This window comes from Zonotrichia albicollis, chromosome 29 (assembly GCF_047830755.1).
Source record: "Zonotrichia albicollis isolate bZonAlb1 chromosome 29, bZonAlb1.hap1, whole genome shotgun sequence".
Classification (NCBI taxonomy): domain Eukaryota; kingdom Metazoa; phylum Chordata; class Aves; order Passeriformes; family Passerellidae; genus Zonotrichia; species Zonotrichia albicollis.
In genome coordinates this window covers 5,020,479-5,039,797 of record NC_133847.1, presented here as the reverse complement: position 1 = coordinate 5,039,797, position 19,319 = coordinate 5,020,479, and the positions used below count along the sequence as shown (strand labels likewise).

Below are 19,319 nucleotides of genomic sequence, written 5' to 3'. Positions count from 1 at the left end.
TCCGCGCGGGCGGTGTGGGGTCGTGGATGGGGAATGCGGGATTCTGGATGGCGAGGGGAGGGGGGGGGCAAGATTCTAGATGGGGATGCTGAATTCTGGGTGGGGATCTGAGATTCTGGATGCGGATTTGGAATCTGGATGCGGGATTCAGGATGCGGCCGGGCCGGGCTGTATGAGCCCCCCGCATCCCGCGGATCCTCCATCCATCCCCCTCCATCAGCTCGGGAATCCAGGACTCAGATCCAGGACTCAGCTCCCTGCCCGTCCCCGCAGCGCTCCCATCCCCGCTCCCCCTCTCCCACAGCGGGATGAGATTCCCACTCCCTGTCCCCCATTCCCGCCCCAACCTCAAATTCCCGATAAGAGAGGGGAGCAGGATGGGACCCCCACCCCCCTCAGGAGGCAAAGGGAGCTGGGAACCTCAAAATCCCCCAAAAAAAGCAGGCGGCAGGCGTGGATCCAATGGTTTAATGTGTCCCTGAACACCGCCAGCCCCACGGGCCGGGGCTCGGGCGGTGCCGTGCGGGTCCATCCCGGGTCGCGGGCGGGTGGCAGCTGGTGTCCCCCGCTGTCCCCCGCTGTCCCCGCTCGCTCAGGAGCACTTGAGGTTGGAGAGGTTGCAGGAGGTGCCGGGGGGGCAGCTGCAGCGTTTCCCGATGCGCGCCCCGCGCCGCACCGCGCACGACTGCCAGCGCTCGCACTGCGGGGCGACACCGTCAGCCCCGGGGCCGGACCCCCTCCAAAAGGGGGGTTTGGGGTCCCCCAGAGCCACCCCCAGCCCCGCCGTACCCAGGGCACCCAGCTCAGCCTCTTCTCCAGCGCCAGCGGCTCCCGCGTCCCCAGCTCGGCCAGAACCTCCCGGAGCGCCTCTGCCTGCCGCGGAGAGCAGAGGGGCACCCCGAAATGCCGGGATACCCATGGACAGCAGAGGGGCACCCCGAAATGCCGGGATACCCACGGAGAGCAGAGGGGCACCCCGAAATCCCAGGATACCCACGGAGAGCAGAGGGGCACCCCGAAATCCCGGGATACCCACGGACAGCAGAGGGGCACCCCGAAATGCCGAGATACCCACGGAGAGCAGAGGGGCACCCCGAAATGCCGGGATATCAGGGGCTCCAAGGGGCACCCCCAATTCCCGGGACGCCCAAGGAAAAGGAACCCCCCAAAACGCCCCAAACCTTCACGGGGGGAACAGGAACACCCCAAAACACCTTAAACCCTCATGGGGCAACAGGAACACCCCAAAACACCTCAAACCCTCATGGGGGGAACAGGAACACCCCAAAACGCCCCAAACCTTCACAGGGGCAACAGGAACACCCCAAAACACCTCAAACCCTCATGGGGGGGAACAGGAACACCCCGAAACGCCCCAAACCCTCACGGGGGGAACAGGAACACCCCAAAATTCCCCAAACCCTCACGGGGGGAACAGGAACACCCCGAAATTCCCCAAACCCTCACGGGGGGGACAGGAACACCCCGAAACGCCCCAAACCCTCCCGGGGGTGTTGGGGACCCCCCGCCCCGCTCCCCCAGCCCCTCACCAGCTCCGGCTCCTCCTGGCCGTGCCCAGGCGGGCTCAGTCCGGGCCGGAGCTCCGGTACCGGTTCGGGGGTGCCGAGCAGGATGAGGCCGGAGCCCAGCAGGCAGAGCAGGCACAGCAGAGCGTTCTCCATGTTCTGCATCCCCTGGATGCTCCGGGATGTGCCAGCTCGGCTTTATAACCCACCCCGGACACCCCCAAACACGCAGTGACGCACACGGGGCGCCTGTGTCCCCGCAAAGCCCCGCACTGTCACTGTCACCGGGCTGCGGGGGTGACACGGCGGCCCTGGGGACACAGCGGCCACCAGGCAGCGGCCAGGGACGGACGTCAGAGCCGGGCCCAGGCGGGGACCCCCCGGTGACCCTCCCGGGCCGCAGCCGCTGCCAATTCCGTGAGCAAACAAAGACAGGGGATGGAAAGGGGACAGACAAGGGAACAGACAGGAGATGGATGGGGGGACAGAGAGGAAATACAAACAGATGGACAGACAGGGAATACAGACAGGAAGACAGACGTGGGGACAGACAGGGGACAGAAAGGGGGACGGACGGGGGATGGAAAGGGGAACATACAGGAGACAACTGGGGGGGACAGACAGGTGACGGACAGGCGGACAGACAGGGCGGGAGAGACAGAGAGGAAATACAGACAGATGGACAGACAGAGAATACAGACAAGGGGACAGCCGTGGGGACAGACAGGGGACCGGCAGGGAACACGGACAGAAGGACAGACAGGGGGACACAGGAGCGCTGCCCCTCCGTTGTCCCACAGCCCTTCCGGGCTCTGCAGCATCCCCAGCGGGGCTCTCCGGTTCCGTTCCATCCCTGTCTGGTCCCTTTATGTCCCTCCGGTCCCAGGGATCCCCAAAACCCACAGGATCCCCACAGACACCGGGAGCGTGGGGAACCCCGACCCGACCGCCGGTCCGGTCTAGCGCAACCCCCGCAGTCTCGGTCCGGCCGTCCCCAGCCCAGTCCAGTCCCGGTTTGGGGGCTTCTACACCCGGTCCGGTGACCCCTCTCAGTTTCGGCTCCCCCTACTAGGTCCGGTCCCGGTTCGGTTGCCCCCAGCCCAGTTCGGTGCCGGTTTGGTGACCCCCAACCCTCGGTCCCGGTCCCGGTTTGGCGGCACCGCGCCACGCCCACACCCCGAGGCCCCGCCCACTCTGGTCACAAAGCCTTCTGGGTAATGTAGTCTCCCTTTAATGGCGGGGAAGGCGGGGCGCTTCCGGACTACACTTCCCAGAAGGCTTTGCGGTGGGGACCATCGAGAGGGTGCTGACAGCGCCGTCTGGCGGCTCGGAGGAGTCGGAGCGGGAGGGCGGCCATGGCTGTGGTGGGACACGGGGGGCACCGAGGGGACACCGGGAGGGGACAGCGGCGACACGCACGGACCGCCAGCACCGCCGTGGGCGGGGGCAGCGTGGGGAATACAGCTCAAGATGCGGCCGAGGGAAACTGAGGCACGGCGTGGGCACCTCCCGCGACCCCCGGGGGGTCACGGACCGGTCCGGCCCTGCAGCCGCGGGACCCGGGGCTAAAGTGAGGGGACCCCGGCGTGCCCAAGTCCCGGGACAGCGGGAGCCCTGTGTCCCCGGCGGGCTCGGTGTGTCCCCGGCGGGCCCGGTGTGTCCCCGGCGGGCTCGGTGTGTCCCCGGTGTGTCCCCGGCAGGTGGCGGCCGCCGCCCGCGCAGCCCGGAGCTCCCCGCGTGTCCCCGTTTCCCCCAGCTCTGAGCGCACCGACCCCTCCCGCCCCCGCCTGCAGGTCCCGGTGCACGGACCAACCGCCCCCGCGGCCCGGTGCGTGAATTGCCGCCCCCGGTGCAGCCCCCGCTCCACCGACAGACCTCCGGTGCAGCCGCCGGTGCACGGACCGTTCCACGGCCCACGGACCGACCCCCGCCGTGCAGACCCCTGTGCACGAACCGGCCCCTGCAAAAGCCCCCGGTGTCAGGGGCCGACCCGCGTGCACCGACCGACCCCTGGAGCGAACCCCGGTGCAAGAAACGACCCTTGGAGCAGTCCCCGGTCCCAGGGACCGACCCCCCTGTGCAGCCCCCGGTCCCCCCGACCGCCCCCCGGGGCAACTCCCCGTGGACGGAGTGACCCCCGGTGCAGTCCCCGGTCCCAGAGTTCACCCTCCGGTGCACCGACCGACCCCCGGTGCAACTCCCGGTGCAAGAAACGACCCCTGGAGCCACCCCCGGTGCACAGGGCGACCCCCCTGTGCAGCCCCCTGTCCCACCGACCCATTCCCGGTGCACCGGCTGACCCTCGGAGGGACCCCCGGTGCACGGAGCGACCCCCGGAGCGACCCTCGGTGCAAGGAACGACCCCCCTGTGCAGCCCCCGGTTCCACAGATCAACCCCCAGTGCACCGAACGAAAACCGGAGCGACTCCGGGTGCAACCCTCGGTGCAGGGAGCGACCCCCGGAGCGGGTCCCGGTCCCCCGGCCCGACCCCCAGCCCGGTTCCCACCGGTTCCCCCCCCGGTTTCCCCCCGGTCCCGCCGGTCCCACGCCCGTGCCCGCGGGGGGGGCGCAGTTTCAGGGCGGGGGTTTCCCCCGCGCGTTTCTCCCCCCCCGCGTTTCACCCCCACGTGGGTCCCGCCGGCGACGCCCAATCAGCGCCGCGCCCGTGGGCGGCTCCGCGCGGCGCCAGCCAATGGGAGAGGCGGGGGCGCAGAGCGAGGCCACGCCCCTCGAGGAAGGATATAAAAGAAGGCGCAGGGCGCGGCTGGGGCTCAGAGCGATCGCGCTGGAGCGGCGGCAGGAGCGGAGCGGGACCGGGGATCGCGATAGCGCAGCGATATCTCCGCGATATCCCCGCCGTAGCCGCGCTCGGGATTATTGCTCTTGGAGTTTGCCTTCTTCTCCTGCGGATTACAATTGCACCATGACCCTGGAGGAGCTGGTGCCTTGCGATAGCAGCAAGTAAGTGGCGGGCGGCTCGGGGCGCTCGGAGGGGAAATCTGTGTTTGTTTGTCGCCGTCGCCGCTCACCGGCTGTGCCGTTCCTCCCGACAGGATGCAGGCGGTGAGCGAGGCGGTGGAGCGGGTGCTGGTGGCGGCTCAGCGGCAGGACCGCCTCACCGTGGGGGTCTACGAGTCGGCCAAGCTGATGAATGTGTGAGTATCGCGATATGGCTCTGTCGGGGGAGGTCTGGCTCGTGTGGCGAGGTTCATCCCGACCCGCTTAGTGCAGAGCTGGGGCGTTTTACGGGGTGGTGGTGACCAGACAGAATTTGGGGAGGTTTGTCGCCCATTTATATCGCGACAGGGGGGTGACACAGAGGAGTGACAGGTCCGCGGGAGGGGGTTCCACCATGCCGAGCTATTCCGGTCTCCCCTAACCCGCCTGGCCCCCGCAGGGACCCGGACAGCGTGGTGCTGTGCGTGCTGGCCACGGACGAGGAGGACGAGGGTGACATCGCTCTGCAGATCCACTTCACGCTCATCCAGGCGTTCTGCTGCGACAACGACATCCACATCCTGCGCGTGTCGGGCATGCAGCGCCTGGCCGCCATCCTGGGCGAGCCCCAGGCGGACTCCGAGCCCCGCGACCTGCACTGCCTGCTCGTCACGGTGAGCACGGGGGTGACGCCGCCGGCCCCGTGACGCGGCCGGGGAGGGTGACGGGGCGGCTCGGGGACACGTGTCGGGGCGCTGGTGGCACTAATCCCGTCCTCCTGATCCCCCAGAACCCGCACACGGACGCCTGGAAGAGCCAAGGCTTGGCGGAGGTGGCGAATTACTGCGCCGAGAGTCGCGACAGGAACCAGTGGGTGCCGTTCGTGTGTCTGCAGGAGCGCTGAGCCCTTCCCGGCCTGGACTTGAAAGGATTAAAACCCTTTAAAAAAAAAACCAAACCTAAACAGCAGGAAAAAAAAAACCAAACAAAAAAAGAAGGGAGAAACAGCCAGTTCCAACCCACAACGCCCCACAAAACCCACCGATTTTATTTTTCTTTTGAACCGGAGAGGAGGAAGGGGGAGCGCGGCGGCTGCGGTGGGAATGGAGGGAGCCGTGACGAGCCCGGCGCGGGACGCTGGCCGGAGCCCGATGGACACTGGCCGGAGCCCGATGGACACTGGCCGGAGCCGGGTGGACACTGGCCGGAGCCTGGATGGACACTGGCCGGAGCCTGGATGGACACTGGCCGGAGCCCGATGGACACTGGCCGGAGCCCGGTGGACGCTGGCCGGAGCCTGGATGGACACTGGCCGGAGCCTGGATGGACACTGGCCGGAGCCCGATGGACACTGGCCGGAGCCGCCGGCCGAGGAGTCGTGCAGGAGCTGGGGAGCCCCAGGCGGGCGCTGCGGAGCGCGGGGGTGACCCCTGAGCTGGAAATTGTCGCGATTTTGGGACCCGATGGAGGCGAGGACTGCAGAGAGAGCTGGAGTTTTAATTTTTTTTTTTTGGTGCACAAACTGCTTTTTCCAATGAATTACGGACATCTGCACGGATGGACTTGCACCCTCCGGGTGCTGCTTTTGCACTTGGACACCCTGAGCTGAATCTTTTCCAGAGTTTATTCTTCTACCGAGCGAGGAACTAAATTTATTTGCAATAAAATGTCTGACGTTAGTGGTGTTTGCTCTTCCCTGTGCTCTGCTGGAGCCGTTCCCAAGGGAGCGGGAGCGGCATCGGCGCTTCCTGGGTGGGTTTTGGGGTGGGCTCTGGGGTGGGCTCCACCTTTAATAGGGCCGGGGGGTTCCCACCCGTGTGTGGCCTCGCTGCTGCTGCAGGAGGAGAAATTCCCACCCCACCCTTCTCTGAATAAGGGTTTTTTCAAGAAAAACACCCACGGGCTCTGTGGGAAACTGAGGCACTGCCCCCCCACCCCCCAGGCTCGGGGCTGGAGCTTCCCCCACCCGCGCAGAAACCGCGGGAACCGGGCCGGGGGCTGCAGCGGGGGCGGGGGGAGCCCCGGGAGCCCCAGTCCCGGGTGGGGAATTCCCTTTGTGCTCCGGGGGTGGGGACAAGGAGAGCCCCGAGGGCTGCGGGACAGTGAGGGCGGTGGGCTCCGGGGTGGGGTCCCCCCCTTTGTGGGCGGTGGGCTCCGGGGTGGGGTCCCCCCCTTTGTGGGCAGTGGGGGCTCCCCGGACCCCGGCCCGGTGCATGCGGGGCTCACCCGAGCTCGCGCTGTCCCCGTCACACGCGCGGGGTCACCCGGGGTGGCCCCGGTGACAGCCCCGGGAGCGGCGCCAGCCCCGGGAGCGGAGCCAGGCGGATCCTGAGCCCGGGACACGGCGTCCGCCGGGGCAGGGACACAGCGACCGGCCAGCCCCGGCTGGGGACACGGTGGCCGTCCCGGAGTGTCGCGTGTGCCTCGGGAACGTGTGCCCTGTGCCCTCCTTTGGGGGGTTGATTGCGGGGGAAACTGAGGCACGGCGTGACAGCCGCTCCCGCCGTGTCCTGGCGGGGACAAAGCGGTGCCAACACCCCCAAACTGTGATCCCCCAGCTGTGGGGTCTCAGCTCGGGGTGGGGTCGCGCTGTTCCTGGGAAAATCCCAAAGGGAAAGGGCCCGAGGGCGGCTGGGGCTGCCCAAACTCGTTTCACTGATGAGGCACGGCGGGGTCACGCGGCCGTTCCTGTCGCCGCTGTCACCGCTCGTGTGACCGGTGTGTCAGGCTGCCACCGAGTCACGGCGCTGGGAACGGTGAGACCCCCCCAGACCCCCCCAAAATCCTCAGGACCCCCCCGGAGCCCACCCAGCCAGCGGGACCACCCGCATCGATACGCGCGGTAATTAAACCCTGAGCGATAATTAGCTAATTAATAATTAATTAGGAGGTCGCAGACAGCTCTGAGGGTGCAGGGTGGGTGGTGGGCACCCCCATAAAGGTAACACGGGGGGGGGTTGGTTTTTGGGGGGTGGCGGTGACCCGGGGGGGGCGCAGATGTCACCCCGAGTGTGACGCCAGGGGGGTGACACGGGGGGGGTTCGGTTCGGGCGGGGACACCGAGCCCCTTCCCGGCTCTGCGGCGGCCGCAGCCAGACAGGGCAGGGCCGGAGCCGCCGGAGCCGCTCATTTACGAGTCTGGCCTGGGCGGCTCCGGCGGCTCCGGCGGCTCCGGGGCTGCGGCTCCACCCTGGCAGCGACAGCGGGGACACAAAACCGAGGGGACACCGCCCACCCCAAACCCACCCCTTGGAGGGGCAGCTCAGCCCACCCCAATCCCCCAAACCCGCTGCAAATCGGGGGAAACTGAGGCACGGAGCCGCCTCCCCTCCCCCGCCGCTGACGCCCGGAGCGGGAAATCCGCCCGTGATGTCACCGTGGTGGCACCATTGCATCACGGGTGTCCCCGTGTCACCCGCGTGGGGACACGGGGGGATCCTCCGCGGTCGCGGGGTGACCTCGGTGCTGTCCCCGCTCCGGTGGCACCGGGGGGGACCCGCGGTTGTCCCCGCGCCCCCCGCGCCGTCCCGGTGGCCGCGGCTCCGGGGGGAAGGAGTTAATTAGGGCGGCCGGGAGTTAATTAGAGCGGCAGCCAGGCTAAAAATAGCCCGGCGGAGGAGGGAGGGTTATTTTTAGCCGCTGCCAGCCCGGTGCCACCCGGCCGGTGTCGCTTTGGCACCGCCACCCGCTGCCACCTCCGGGTTCAGAAGGGAATTAGGGGGGATTTGGGATTCTGGCTTGGGGACAATGACACGGGAATTGCTGTTTGTCCCTCTGTCCATCCCGCCCTTCCCAGCGGCGTTTTTGGGAGCAGACGCTGAAAAATCCCAACAATTCCCGGCCCGCGGCTGCAGCGGGAGCGGCGCATTCCAAGGACGCGCTCAGATTCCAGCCGGGCCGGGATCGCTTCGAACGGGAAATAAAAGGGAAGGAATTCAGCGCTGGGTTTGGTTTTCCCCGTGGGATGGGGATGGGATGGCTCCGGAGATTTCCAGGGAAAAAGGAGATTCCTAAAAGGAATTCCCAGGAGGAGCCACCGGGGATGGGGAGAACAGGGGTGGGAAAAGGGAATCCCTGAGAGTTGGAGGATTCCCAAGGATTTGGGATTTCTGAGATCCTTGAGGGGCTGCAATTCCTTGGAATTGGCATTCCCGATCCCAGATGAGCATCCAAGAGGTGGGAAATGGGAATCCTTGAGAGTGGAGATTCCCAAGGATTTGGGATTTCTGAGGAGCTGAAATCCTCGAGGAGCTGCAATTCCTTGGAATTGGCATTCCCGATCCCAGCTGAGCATCCAGGAGGTGGGAAATGGGAATCCCTGAGAGTTGGAGGATTCCCAAGGATTTGGGATTTCTGAGCTGAGATCATTAAAGGGCTGCAATTCCCGGGAATTGGAATTCCTAATCCCATTTGAGCAACCAGGAGGTGGGAAAGGCGAATCCCTGAGAGTTGGAGGATTCCCAAGGTGGATTTTTGAGGAGCTGAGATCCTCGAGGAGCTGCAATTCCTTGGAATTGGCATTCTCGATCCCATTTGGGCATCCAGGAGGTGGGAAAGGAGAATCCCAAAAAGTGGAGGGGCTCCCAAGGATTTGGGATTTCTGATCTGAGATCATTGAAGGGCTGCAATTCCTGGGAATTGGAATTCCCAATCCCATCTGAGCATCCAGGAAGTGGGAAAGGTGAATCCCTGAGAGTTGGAGGATTCCCAAGGATTTGGGATTTCTGAGATCACTGAAGGGCTGCAATTCCCGGGAATTGGAATTCCCAATCCCACCTGAGCATCCAGGAGGTGGGAAATGGGAATCCCTGAGAGTTGGGGGATTCCCAAGGATTTGGGATTTCTGAGATCCTTGAGGGGCTGCAATTCCTGGGAACTGGAATTCCCAATCCCATTTGGGCATCCAGGGGATGGAAAAGGAGAATCCCAAAAAGTGGAGGGATTCCCAAGGATTTGGGATTTCTGAGCTGAGATCATTGAAGGGCTGCAATTCCCAGGAATTGGAATTCCCAATCCCATTTGAGCATCCAGAAGGTGGGAAAGTTGGAGGATTCCCAAGGATTTGGGATTTCTGAGATCCTTGAGGGGCTGCAATTCCCAGGAATCATCATTCCCAATCCCAAAGGGAGCTCCAAGGGCTGGGAAAGAGGAATCCCAAGGGGACAAGGGAATCCCGAGGGAGGATCCGGAATTCCCACCCGGAATTCTCAGCACAGGCAGAGCAAATTGGCAAAATGCAAAGTGAGCCTTTTTTATTGTGTGATCCATTCACTTGGGAACAACGATTCCACGAAATATTAAACACGGTGCGAGGGGAGGGGCTGGGGGCTGTGGCACACGAGAAAGGGCAAAATCAACAAAACAACCCCAAAAAATAAAATAAAAAAAAATCAGGAATTGCAGACGGATGAGGAGCCTACGGCACAGACACCGACCACTTCCTAAGGACAGTCCGGAAAAAAAACCTGGATTGGCGTTTGGCAACGAGATCAGAGTTTGGCAAATAATAATAATAATAATAATAACAATAATAATAATTAATGATTATTTGAATGATAGACCAGAGAGAAGGAGAAAACGAGGAGAGCCAAGGATTCCATGTGGGTTAAAGAGTAAAGGAATTATTGGGATTTTGTTAAATAAAGGTGGATTTTGAAAGGATTTGAGGGGGAAAATCAAAAGGGGCATTTGGGAGCTGCAGAGGCTCCGGGGTGTCCCAGCTCCATCCCCCGAGACAGGGAGGGCAGGAAAACTGGAACAGGAGCAATGTTTGCTTTCCCTGGCCCTTTTATTCCCAGATCTCTATTTTTGGCACTGGCTTCACCACATCCCATAAAGAAAGGCCGGGCAGATCTGGGCATGTGGTTAAATCCCAAAAAAAAAAAGGCTTTTGTGGAGCTGGGCTCCAGCTCCTCCTGCTCCCCCTTCCAGCACTTAAAAAGTTCTGAAAAGTCTTTTTTTGTGTGGTTTTTTCCCCCTCTTTTTTTTTTTTTTTTTTGGTGTTTTTTTCCTCCTTTTTCCTTTTTTTTTTTTCTTTTAAATTTTTTTTTTAAATAAACTGATTTGGCAAATGCACTGAACAAAGTACAAGCAACTACTGGGGAATCTGCACTTCTATTTCTGCCATACAAAAAAAACACCCACGGCATGAGCACGGATTTACTCGGACAAGGAGAAAATTCTGGGAAAAAAAAAAAAGGGAAAAAAAAAAAAGGTGGGGAAAAAAAAAGAAAAAAAAAAAAAAAAAGAAAAATTAAAGGAATTTTTTTTTTTTTCCCCAACAAAAATGAGTCATCCATGGAGACACCAGCACCTGCCAGCAGCTCCTGGTGGGACCCTCGGCATTCAGGATCCCTTGGGAGATGCTCCCTGGCCTTTCTCCCTCTCCCTGCCCCTTTTCCTGGCTCCTTTTCCCTTTTCCCAACCCCTTTTCCTGCTCCTTGCTCCTTTTCCTGGCCCCTTTTCCCTTCTCCCACCCGTTTTCCCTTTTCCTATCTCCCATTTCCCTTTTTCCCTTCTCCCATCCCCTTTTCCCAACCTCTGTTTCCTGCTCCTTGTCCCTTTTCCTGGCTCCTTTTCCCATCTCCCATTTCCCTTTTCCCAATCTCTTTTCCCTTCTCCCAACTCCTTTTTTCCCTTTTCCAAACCTCTTCTCCCACCCCTTTCCCTTCTCCCATCCCTTTTCCTTTCTCCTATCTCTTTTCCCTGCTCCTTGTCCCTTTTCCTGGCTCCTTTTCCCTTCTCCCATTTCCCTTTTCCCAGATCCTTTTCCCTTTTCCCAGATCCTTTTCCCTTTTCCCAGATCCTTTTCCCTTTTCCCTTTTCCCTTCTCCCATTTCCCTTTTCCCAGATCCTTTTCCCTTTTCCCTTTTCCCTTTTCCCTTTTCCCATTTCCCTTTTCCCATTTCCCTTTTCCCAGATCCTTTTCCCTTTTCCCATTTCCCATTTCCCTTTTCCCTTTTCCCAGATCCTTTTCCCTTCTCCCAACCCCTTTTTCCCATTTCCCTTTTCTCTTTTCCCTTTTCCCTTTTCCCATTTCCCTTTTCCCATTTCCCTTTTCCCAGATCCTTTTCCCTTCTCCCATTTCCCCTTTCCCAGATCCTTTTCCCTTTTCCCATCTCCCATTTCCCTTTTCCCAGATCCTTTTCCCTACTCCCAACCCCTTTTTCCCATTTCCCTTTTCCCTTCTCCCATTTTTCTTTTCCCAGATCCTTTTCCCTTTTCCCAGATCCTTTTCCCTTTTCCCTTTTCCCTTTTCCTAGATCCTTTTCCCATTTCCCTTTTCAGATCCTTTTCCCATTTCCCTTTTCCTAGATCCTTTTCCCTTCTCCCATTTCCCTTTTCCCAGATCCTTTTCCCTTCTCCCATTTCCCTTTTCCCAACCCCTTTTTCCCATTTCCCTTTTCCCAGATCCTTTTCCCTTCTCCCATTTCCCTTTTCCCTTTTCCCATTTCCCTTTTCCCTTTTCCCATTTCCCGGCTCCAGCGTGGCTTTGGCTCGGGCAGGACCCCGGCATGGGGGAGGCAGAGCGACCCCCCCAAAGCACCCAGACCCCAAAATATCTGACCCAGCATCCCTTGGGATCCCCATCCCTCGGGATCCTCCCGGGATGGAGGGGTTGGAGCCCCTGAGGAGGAGGAGGAGGAGGAGGAGGAGGAGGAAGAATTCCCGGCTCCAGCCCCGGCTCCAAGGATAGCACCAAGCTCTGGTCTCGAACACAGAGGAAGAATCAGATCTGGAGTAGAAAAATAAGGCTGGAACTGCCCGAGAGATTAAGGACGAGAGGGAATTCCCTCCTGGAGGAGGAATCCCGGGCTGGGCTCGGGAATCCCGGCGGGCGGAGCTTGGAGCGGGATTCGGGATTCGGGATTCGGGATTTGGGATTCGGGATTCGGGATCAAACCCTCCAATAAAGGCTTTGCCGGGGCTGAGGGACAGGGAGGGAAATTATTGGGAAAATATCCCGGTTTTCCCAGCTCTGCTCCCCCCCCAAGGGATGGGGGGACATTCCCGGGCTCTGGAATTCGGGGAGCATTCCCAGGAAAAGCCGCACAGCTTCAGGGTTGAACGTGGCAAAGGCAAATGACAGAGAACAGGGAACAGCGACATTCCTGCAGCCGGGAGGGGACAGGAGCCCCCTGGGAATTCCATCAGCCCCTGGAAAAGCAGCTCCAGCACCGCTGACCCCTCCCAGCAGCACCGGTTTGGGCCGCGAGGGTTCAGCGGGAATCCAGGGAATTGCAAATTCCTTCCCCATGGGAATTGCTCCCTGCCCCGTGATGGGATCCTGGCATTGCTAATCCATCCTGGCATTCCCAACCCAATCCTGGCATTGCTAATCCATCCTGGCATTCCCAATCCTGGCATTCCTAACCCTGGCATTGCTAACCCCATCCCTGGCATTCCCAAATCCATCCCTGGTATTCCTAACCCATCCTGGTATTCCTAACCCTGGCATTCCCAATCCAATCCCTGTCATTCCTAACCCCATCCTGGCATTCCTAACCCTGGCATTCCCAAATCCATCCCTGGCATTCCTAACTCCAACCCCATCCCTGGCATTCCTAACCCCAACCCCATCCCTGGCATTCCTAACCCATCCCTGGCATTCCTAATCCTGGCATTCCTAACCCCAACCCCATCCCTGGCATTCCTAATTCTGGCATTGCTAACCCCATCCCTGGCATTCCTAACCCCAACCCCATCCCTGGCATTCCTAATTCTGGCATTGCTAACCCCATCCCTGGCATTCCCAAACCCATCCCTGGCATTCCCAATCCTGGCATTCCTAACCCTGGCATTCCAAATCCAATCCCTGGCATTCCTAAATCCATCCCTGGCATTCCCAACCCAATCCCTGGCATTCCTAACCCTGGCATTCCCATCCCTGGCATTCCCAATCCAATCCCTGGCATTCCCAAATCCATCCCTGGCATTCCTAACCCTGGCATTCCTAACCCCAACCCCATCCCTGGCATTCCCAAATCCATCCCTGGCATTCCCAACCCCATCCCTGGCATTCCTAATCCTGGCATTCCTACCCCATCCTGGCATTCCCAATCCAATCCCTGGATTCCCAAATCCATCCCTGGCATTCCCAATCCTGGCATTCCCATCCCTGGCATTCCCAATCCAATCCCTGGCATTCCCAAATCCATCCCTGGCATTCCTAACCCTGGCATTCCTAACCCCAACCCCATCCCTGGCATTCCTACCCCATCCTGGCATTCCTAACCCTGGCATTCCTAATTCTGGCATTGCTAACCCCATCCCTGGCATTCCCAATCCAATCCCTGGCATTCCTAATCCTGGCATTCCTAACCCCAACCCCATCCCTGGCATTCCCAACCCCATCCCTGGCATTCCCAACTCGATCCAAAGCTTTGTGGGGAATGGGGAAACTCCCAGGATTTCCCATCAGCTCTGCCTGGGTTGTTTTTTATCCCTCCTCTTCCCAAAAACCTGGGAATCCTGGCTCTGCCTATGGTTGTTTTGGGAAATCTTTTCTAGATTCTGGGATTCTGGGATTCTGGGAATGTCTCCCAGGAGCTGCTGAGCACCAGGATGGGCCCTGGGACAGGGATTGGGATTGGACACTGCACCCAAATCCTTGGATTTGTCCTTTTCCCACTTTGTGGAATTCCTGGAGTTCTCCCGAGCATCCACCCAAGGGCTCCATGGAAGCTCCTCCTGCTCCCCTTTCTCTATTTCTATCTCCCATTTTTCCAGATCCCCCTTTTCCTGCTCCAATTTTTCCAGATCCCATTTTCCATCTCCCATTTTTCCAGCTCCCTTTTTCCTGTTCCCATTTTTCCAGATCCCATTTTCCTGTTCCCATTTTTCCAGATCCCATTTTCCTGTTCCCATTTTTCCAGATCCCCTTTCCCTGCTCCCATTTTTCCAGATCCCATTTCCCTGCTCCCATTTTTCCAGATCCCATTTTCCTGTTCCCATTTTTCCAGATCCCCTTTTCCTGCTCCCATTTTTCCTGCTCCCCTTTCCCTGCTCCCATTTTTCCAGATCCCCTTTTCCTGTTCCCATTTTTCCAGATCCCCTTTTCCTGTTCCCATTTTTCCTGCTCTCCCCTCCACGCCAGCCCATCCCAGTGGGATCCAAGCCCTCCCAGTTCAATCCCAGCCCCAGATTCCCAAGGGATGGGAACAGAACTGATCCTTCCATTCCCCTTCCCCACCTGCCCTAAACCTCCCTGGACAATTCCCAGGCCCTGGATTTAATGGGAAGAATTCCAGTGTTGGAAAAGGGAGATGGGAAACGCTGGGAATTTGCTGATTCGGGTTGAAACTCCCCCGAAAAATTGGATTTTTCCAAGATTCTGGATGCACCAAGGAAGCTCCTTCCTTTCCCTCCCTCCCTGAATTTGGGAGACCCCCAAAGATCCCGACATCCCCATCCCTGGGGATCCCTAAAATTCCCCCTGGGCTCTCTCCCAGCTGGGAATTGCCCTGCAGGGCCATCCCTGGATCCCAGCACAGCTGTGGGATGCAGGGAAAAGCCTCCCCAGCCTCCCTTTGGCCATTCCCAACTGGGATTTTTCCAGCTGGATTTGGGGATTTTGGGGTTTTTTTTTTGATTTTTTTTTTTTGTACTGATTTTTTTACAAAATGGTTCCCAGCTCACCCCTTCTCCAGAGGAAATTCCTGCTGATTTTTGGCTCTGATTGGATCCAGGTCCAGCTCTCACATCCCACTGGGAATGACCCCACCTCCTCCTCCTCCTCCTCCTCCTCCACCCCTTTCCCAAATCCAAATATCCCAATTAAAAAAAATCCCCTCCCCACCTTCCTTTCCTCCCTCAACCCTTGGGTAAATTCGAAAATCCTGATTCCAATTCTTAATCCCCTTTCCTTTCCAGGAAGCAACCACCCTTTCCCTAAAAATCCCCACTTCCAAATTTACTTTTTTTGGGGGTATTATTTTGTTTTTCTCCGGGATTTTTTTTTTGTTTTGTTTTTCTTGGATTTTTTTTTGTTTTTTTGTTTTTCTCAGGAATTTTTTTTTTTTGAAGTTCTGTTTGAAGCCAGCGTTGAGTTTTTACCCCTGGGTGCAGGTGGAGCTGTGGAGGAGCCTGGATCCAGAGGCTGGATGGGGAAATTCCTTCCGGAAGGATCCACAGCTATAGGATGATGCAGGGCTTTTTGTCCTTAAAGGGATTCTCAGAAGCAGGAACTCCCACCAGCAGAGGATCATTCCGAGCATGCTGCTCACAGTAATTCATCAGCTCCGAGGATGCTTTGGAGACCTGGATTTGGGGGATAAAAACAAAAAAAAAGCAGGAATTTGAGGGATAATCGCAAGAATTTGGGGGATAATCCCACCTCAAAGTCCAGGATTTTTGGGGTTTGACATTCAGCTTTTCCCAATAGAAATTCCGGGGGGATGAGGAGAAAAAAATGGGAATTTTGGAGGTGGAAAATCAAAATTTACAGTGAGAAATGCCCCAGCAAGGAGATTTAGGGTTTAAATGGAATTTTAATTTAAATGGAATATCCATTTAAATGGAATATTGTGTCTGTGTTATTCAGGGATTTGGGATGAGCTTTAAAGACCTGGATATTGGAGGAAAAATCAGGAATATTCCCAGGATTTTTGGGGATTTACATCCAGCTTTTCTCTATAGGATTTAAAAGGGATATTATTATTGTAGCTGTGTTTTTCAGGGATTTGGGATGAGCTTTAAAGACCTGGATATTGGAGGAAAAAAGCAGGAATTTATGGGAATATTCCCAGGATTTTTGGGGTTTGACATTCAGCTTTTCCCAATAGAAATTTTAGGGAGATGAGGAGAAAAAAATGGGAATTTTGGAGGTGGAAAATCAAAATTTACAGTGAGAAATGCCCCAGCAAGGAGATTTAAATGGAATATTGTGTCTGTGTTATTCAGGGATTTGGGGTGAGCTTTAAAGACCTGGATATTGGAGGGAAAAAGCAGGAATTTATGGGAATATTCCCAGGATTTTTGGGGTTTGACATTCAGCTTTTCTCTATAGGATTTAAAAGGGATATTATTGTATCTGTGTTATTCAGGGATTTGGGATGAGCTTTAAAGACCTGGATATTGGAGGAAAAATCAGGAATTTATGGGAATATTCCCAGAATTTTTGGGGTTTGACATTCAGCTTTTCCCAATAGAAATTTTAGGGAGATGAGGAGAAAAATGGGAATTTTGGAGGTGGAAAATCAAAATTTACAGTGAGAAATGCCCCAGCAAGGAGATTTAAATGGAATATTGTGTCTGTGTTATTCAGGGATTTGGGAGGAGCTTTAAAGACCTGGATATTGGAGGAAAAATCAGGAATTTATGGGAATATTCCCAGGATTTTTGGGGATTTACATCCAGCCTTTCCCTATAGGATTTAAAAGGGATATTATTATTGTAGCTGTGTTATTCAGGGATTTGGGAGGAGCTTTAAAGACCTGGATATTGGAGGAAAAAAGCAGGAATTTATGGGAATATTCCCAGGATTTTTGGGGGATTTACATCCAGCTTTTCTCTATAGAATTTAAAAATTTTATTATTGTATCTATGTTATTCAGGGATTTGGGATGAGCTTTAAAGACCTGGATATTGGAGGGAAAATCAGGAATTTATGGGAATATTCCAAGGATTTTTGGGGATTTACATCCAGCCTTTCCCTATAGGATTTAAAAATTATATTATTGTAGCTGTGTTATTCAGGGATTTGGGATGAGCTTTAAAGATCTGGATATTGGAGGAAAAATCAGGAATTTATGGGAATATTCCCAGCTCAGAGTCACCAGAGCTTGCAGGATTTTTGGAGATTTACATCCAGCTTTTCTCTATAGGATTTAAAAGTGCTATTATTGTATCTGTGTTTTTCAGGGATTTGGGAGGAGCTTTAAAGACCTGGATATTGGAGGGAAAATCAAGAATTTATGGGAATATTCCCAGCTCAGTGAGTGAGATGGCTTTTGTGGCAGTGTTGGAAACAAAAAAGTTGTAATAGAACTCAAAATAACAAATTTTTTTTATAGAGAAAAACATAATCTAAGTGTGTCTCATCCTCTAGAAAAACACTTCACAAAAGCCATTAGGTTTTTTTGGTTTTTTTGTTTTCTTTTTTAGGTTTTTTTTTGTTTGTTTGTTGTTTTTTTGTTTTCTTTTTTCTAGTGAATTGTCCAAGCCAGACTTTTTAACTCTTGTCCAATTAGCTATCCTTAATGAAGAAGTCCTCCAAGTCCTATGAGATGCCTTTTCACCTCATTAAGGAGAGAAACTTTTAGCTTATTTCCTTTTCAAGGGGACAAAGGAGAGTTTTGTCAGTGTGTCAACAAAGTCAAAGAGCACAATTCTATAACAAAGAGCACATTCCTATGAAAAATAGCACAATCCTATAACAGTTCCCATAACAAAGAGCACAATCCTATAACAGTTCCTATAAGAGCACATTCCTATAAAAAATAGCACATTCCTATAACAAATAGCACATTCCTATAACAGTTCCTATAAAAAATAGCACATTCCTATAACAGTTCCTATAACAAATAGCACATTCCTATAACAGTTCCTATAACAAAGAGCACAATCCTATAAAAAATAGCACATTCCTATAAAAAATAGCACATTCCTATAACAGTTCCTATAAAAAATAGCACAATCCTATAACAGTTCCTATAACAAAGAGCACATTCCTATAAAAAATAGCACATTCCTATAACAGTTCCTATAACAAATAGCACATTCCTATAACAGTTCCTATAACAAAGAGCACATTCCTATAAAAAATAGCACATTCCTATAAAAAATAGCACATTCCTATAACAGTTCCTATAAAAAATAGCACAATCCTATAACAGTTCCTATAACAAAGAGCACATTCCTATAAAAAATAGCACATTCCTATAACAGTTCCTATAACAAATAGCACATTCCTATAACAGTTCCTATAACAAAGAGCACATTCCTATAACAGTTCCTATAACAAAGAGCACAATCCTATAACAAAGAGCACATTCCTATAACAAAGAGCACAATCCTATAACAGTTCCTATAACAAAGAGCACAATCCTATAACAGTTCCTATAACAAAGAGCACAATCCTATAACAGTTCCCATAACAAAGAGCACAATCCTATAAAAAATAGCACAATCCTATAACAGTTCCTATAACAAAGAGCACAATCCTGTAACAGTTCCTATAACAAAGAGCACATTCCTATAAAAAATAGCACATTCCTATAACAGTTCCTATAACAAAGAGCACAATCCTATAACAAAGAGCACAATCCTATAAAAAATAGCACATTCCCATAACAAAGAGAGCCCATTCCCAGCCCCATCCTCACCTTGATCCTCTCGATCCCGGCCTCGATGCGCAGCTGCTCCACGAGCTTCCTGGCCTGGGCTATGTTGTTAGTCGTGGACATTCTCTGCCATCGGCTCCGGGCCCAGCACAGCAGAATCCTGAGGGAACACGGGCACAGAGGGGCTGCAGCAGGACCCAGGATGGGATCATGGGGGTTAAAATTCATCCCCCACACCCACAGCCACCAAAAAAGAGCTTTGGTGGCCCCGCTGATGCTTCCTGAGGTTGTTTCAAGTTCCTCTTTCCCTGAAGGAGCCTCAGGATCCTCTTTGCAGGGAGTTCTGTTGGAAGTTCTGCTGAGCAGATGGAAAAATCCGCCCGGTTCTGTGGGAGGGAAGCTCTGCCCCAGGGCTGGGCACCCAGGGGGGCTCTGGGGGCTTTGGGGTCCCTGGGGGGCTCTGAGGTCCCTGGGGGTCCCTGGGGGGCTTTGGGGTCCCTGGGCAGGTGACACCTCCATGTGGGTCATGTCCAGCTTGCACATGGGGCTGTGTCCATGGGAACACATCTGAAC

The 19,319-nt window shown here is 55.5% G+C and overlaps 3 protein-coding genes across 4 annotated transcripts in view; 1 reads left to right on the top strand and 2 right to left on the bottom strand.

Moving 5' to 3' along the window:
* Positions 1-453: 453 nt before the first annotated feature.
* On the bottom strand, positions 454-2,124 carry CARTPT (CART prepropeptide). The gene is made up of 3 exons (XM_074528834.1): positions 1,551-2,124; positions 790-873; positions 454-700 (listed from the first exon to the last, which is right to left on the bottom strand). The coding sequence occupies exons 1-3, from the start codon at positions 1,689-1,691 to the stop codon at positions 593-595; spliced, it is 333 nt and encodes a 110-aa protein (XP_074384935.1). The 5' UTR covers positions 1,692-2,124; the 3' UTR covers positions 454-592.
* Positions 2,125-4,282: 2,158 nt separating this feature from the next.
* GADD45B (growth arrest and DNA damage inducible beta) lies at positions 4,283-5,461 on the top strand. The gene is made up of 4 exons (XM_074528825.1): positions 4,283-4,488; positions 4,581-4,682; positions 4,925-5,138; positions 5,255-5,461. Exons 1-4 carry the CDS (start codon positions 4,451-4,453, stop codon positions 5,366-5,368), a joined length of 468 nt encoding a protein of 155 aa, XP_074384926.1. The 5' UTR covers positions 4,283-4,450; the 3' UTR covers positions 5,369-5,461.
* An 8,883-nt stretch (positions 5,462-14,344) lies between these two features.
* The window catches only part of GNG7 (G protein subunit gamma 7), a 39,820-nt gene continuing 34,845 nt past the window's right edge, over positions 14,345-19,319 (bottom strand). For both annotated transcript variants that reach the window (XM_074528828.1, XM_074528827.1), the window contains 2 exons: positions 18,789-18,906; positions 14,345-15,723 (listed from right to left, as the gene is read on the bottom strand). In XM_074528828.1, the coding sequence (XP_074384929.1) occupies positions 15,598-15,723; positions 18,789-18,869 (207 nt within the window). In that variant the 5' untranslated portion in view covers positions 18,870-18,906 and the 3' untranslated portion in view covers positions 14,345-15,597. The remainder of the gene's footprint in view (positions 15,724-18,788; positions 18,907-19,319) is intronic.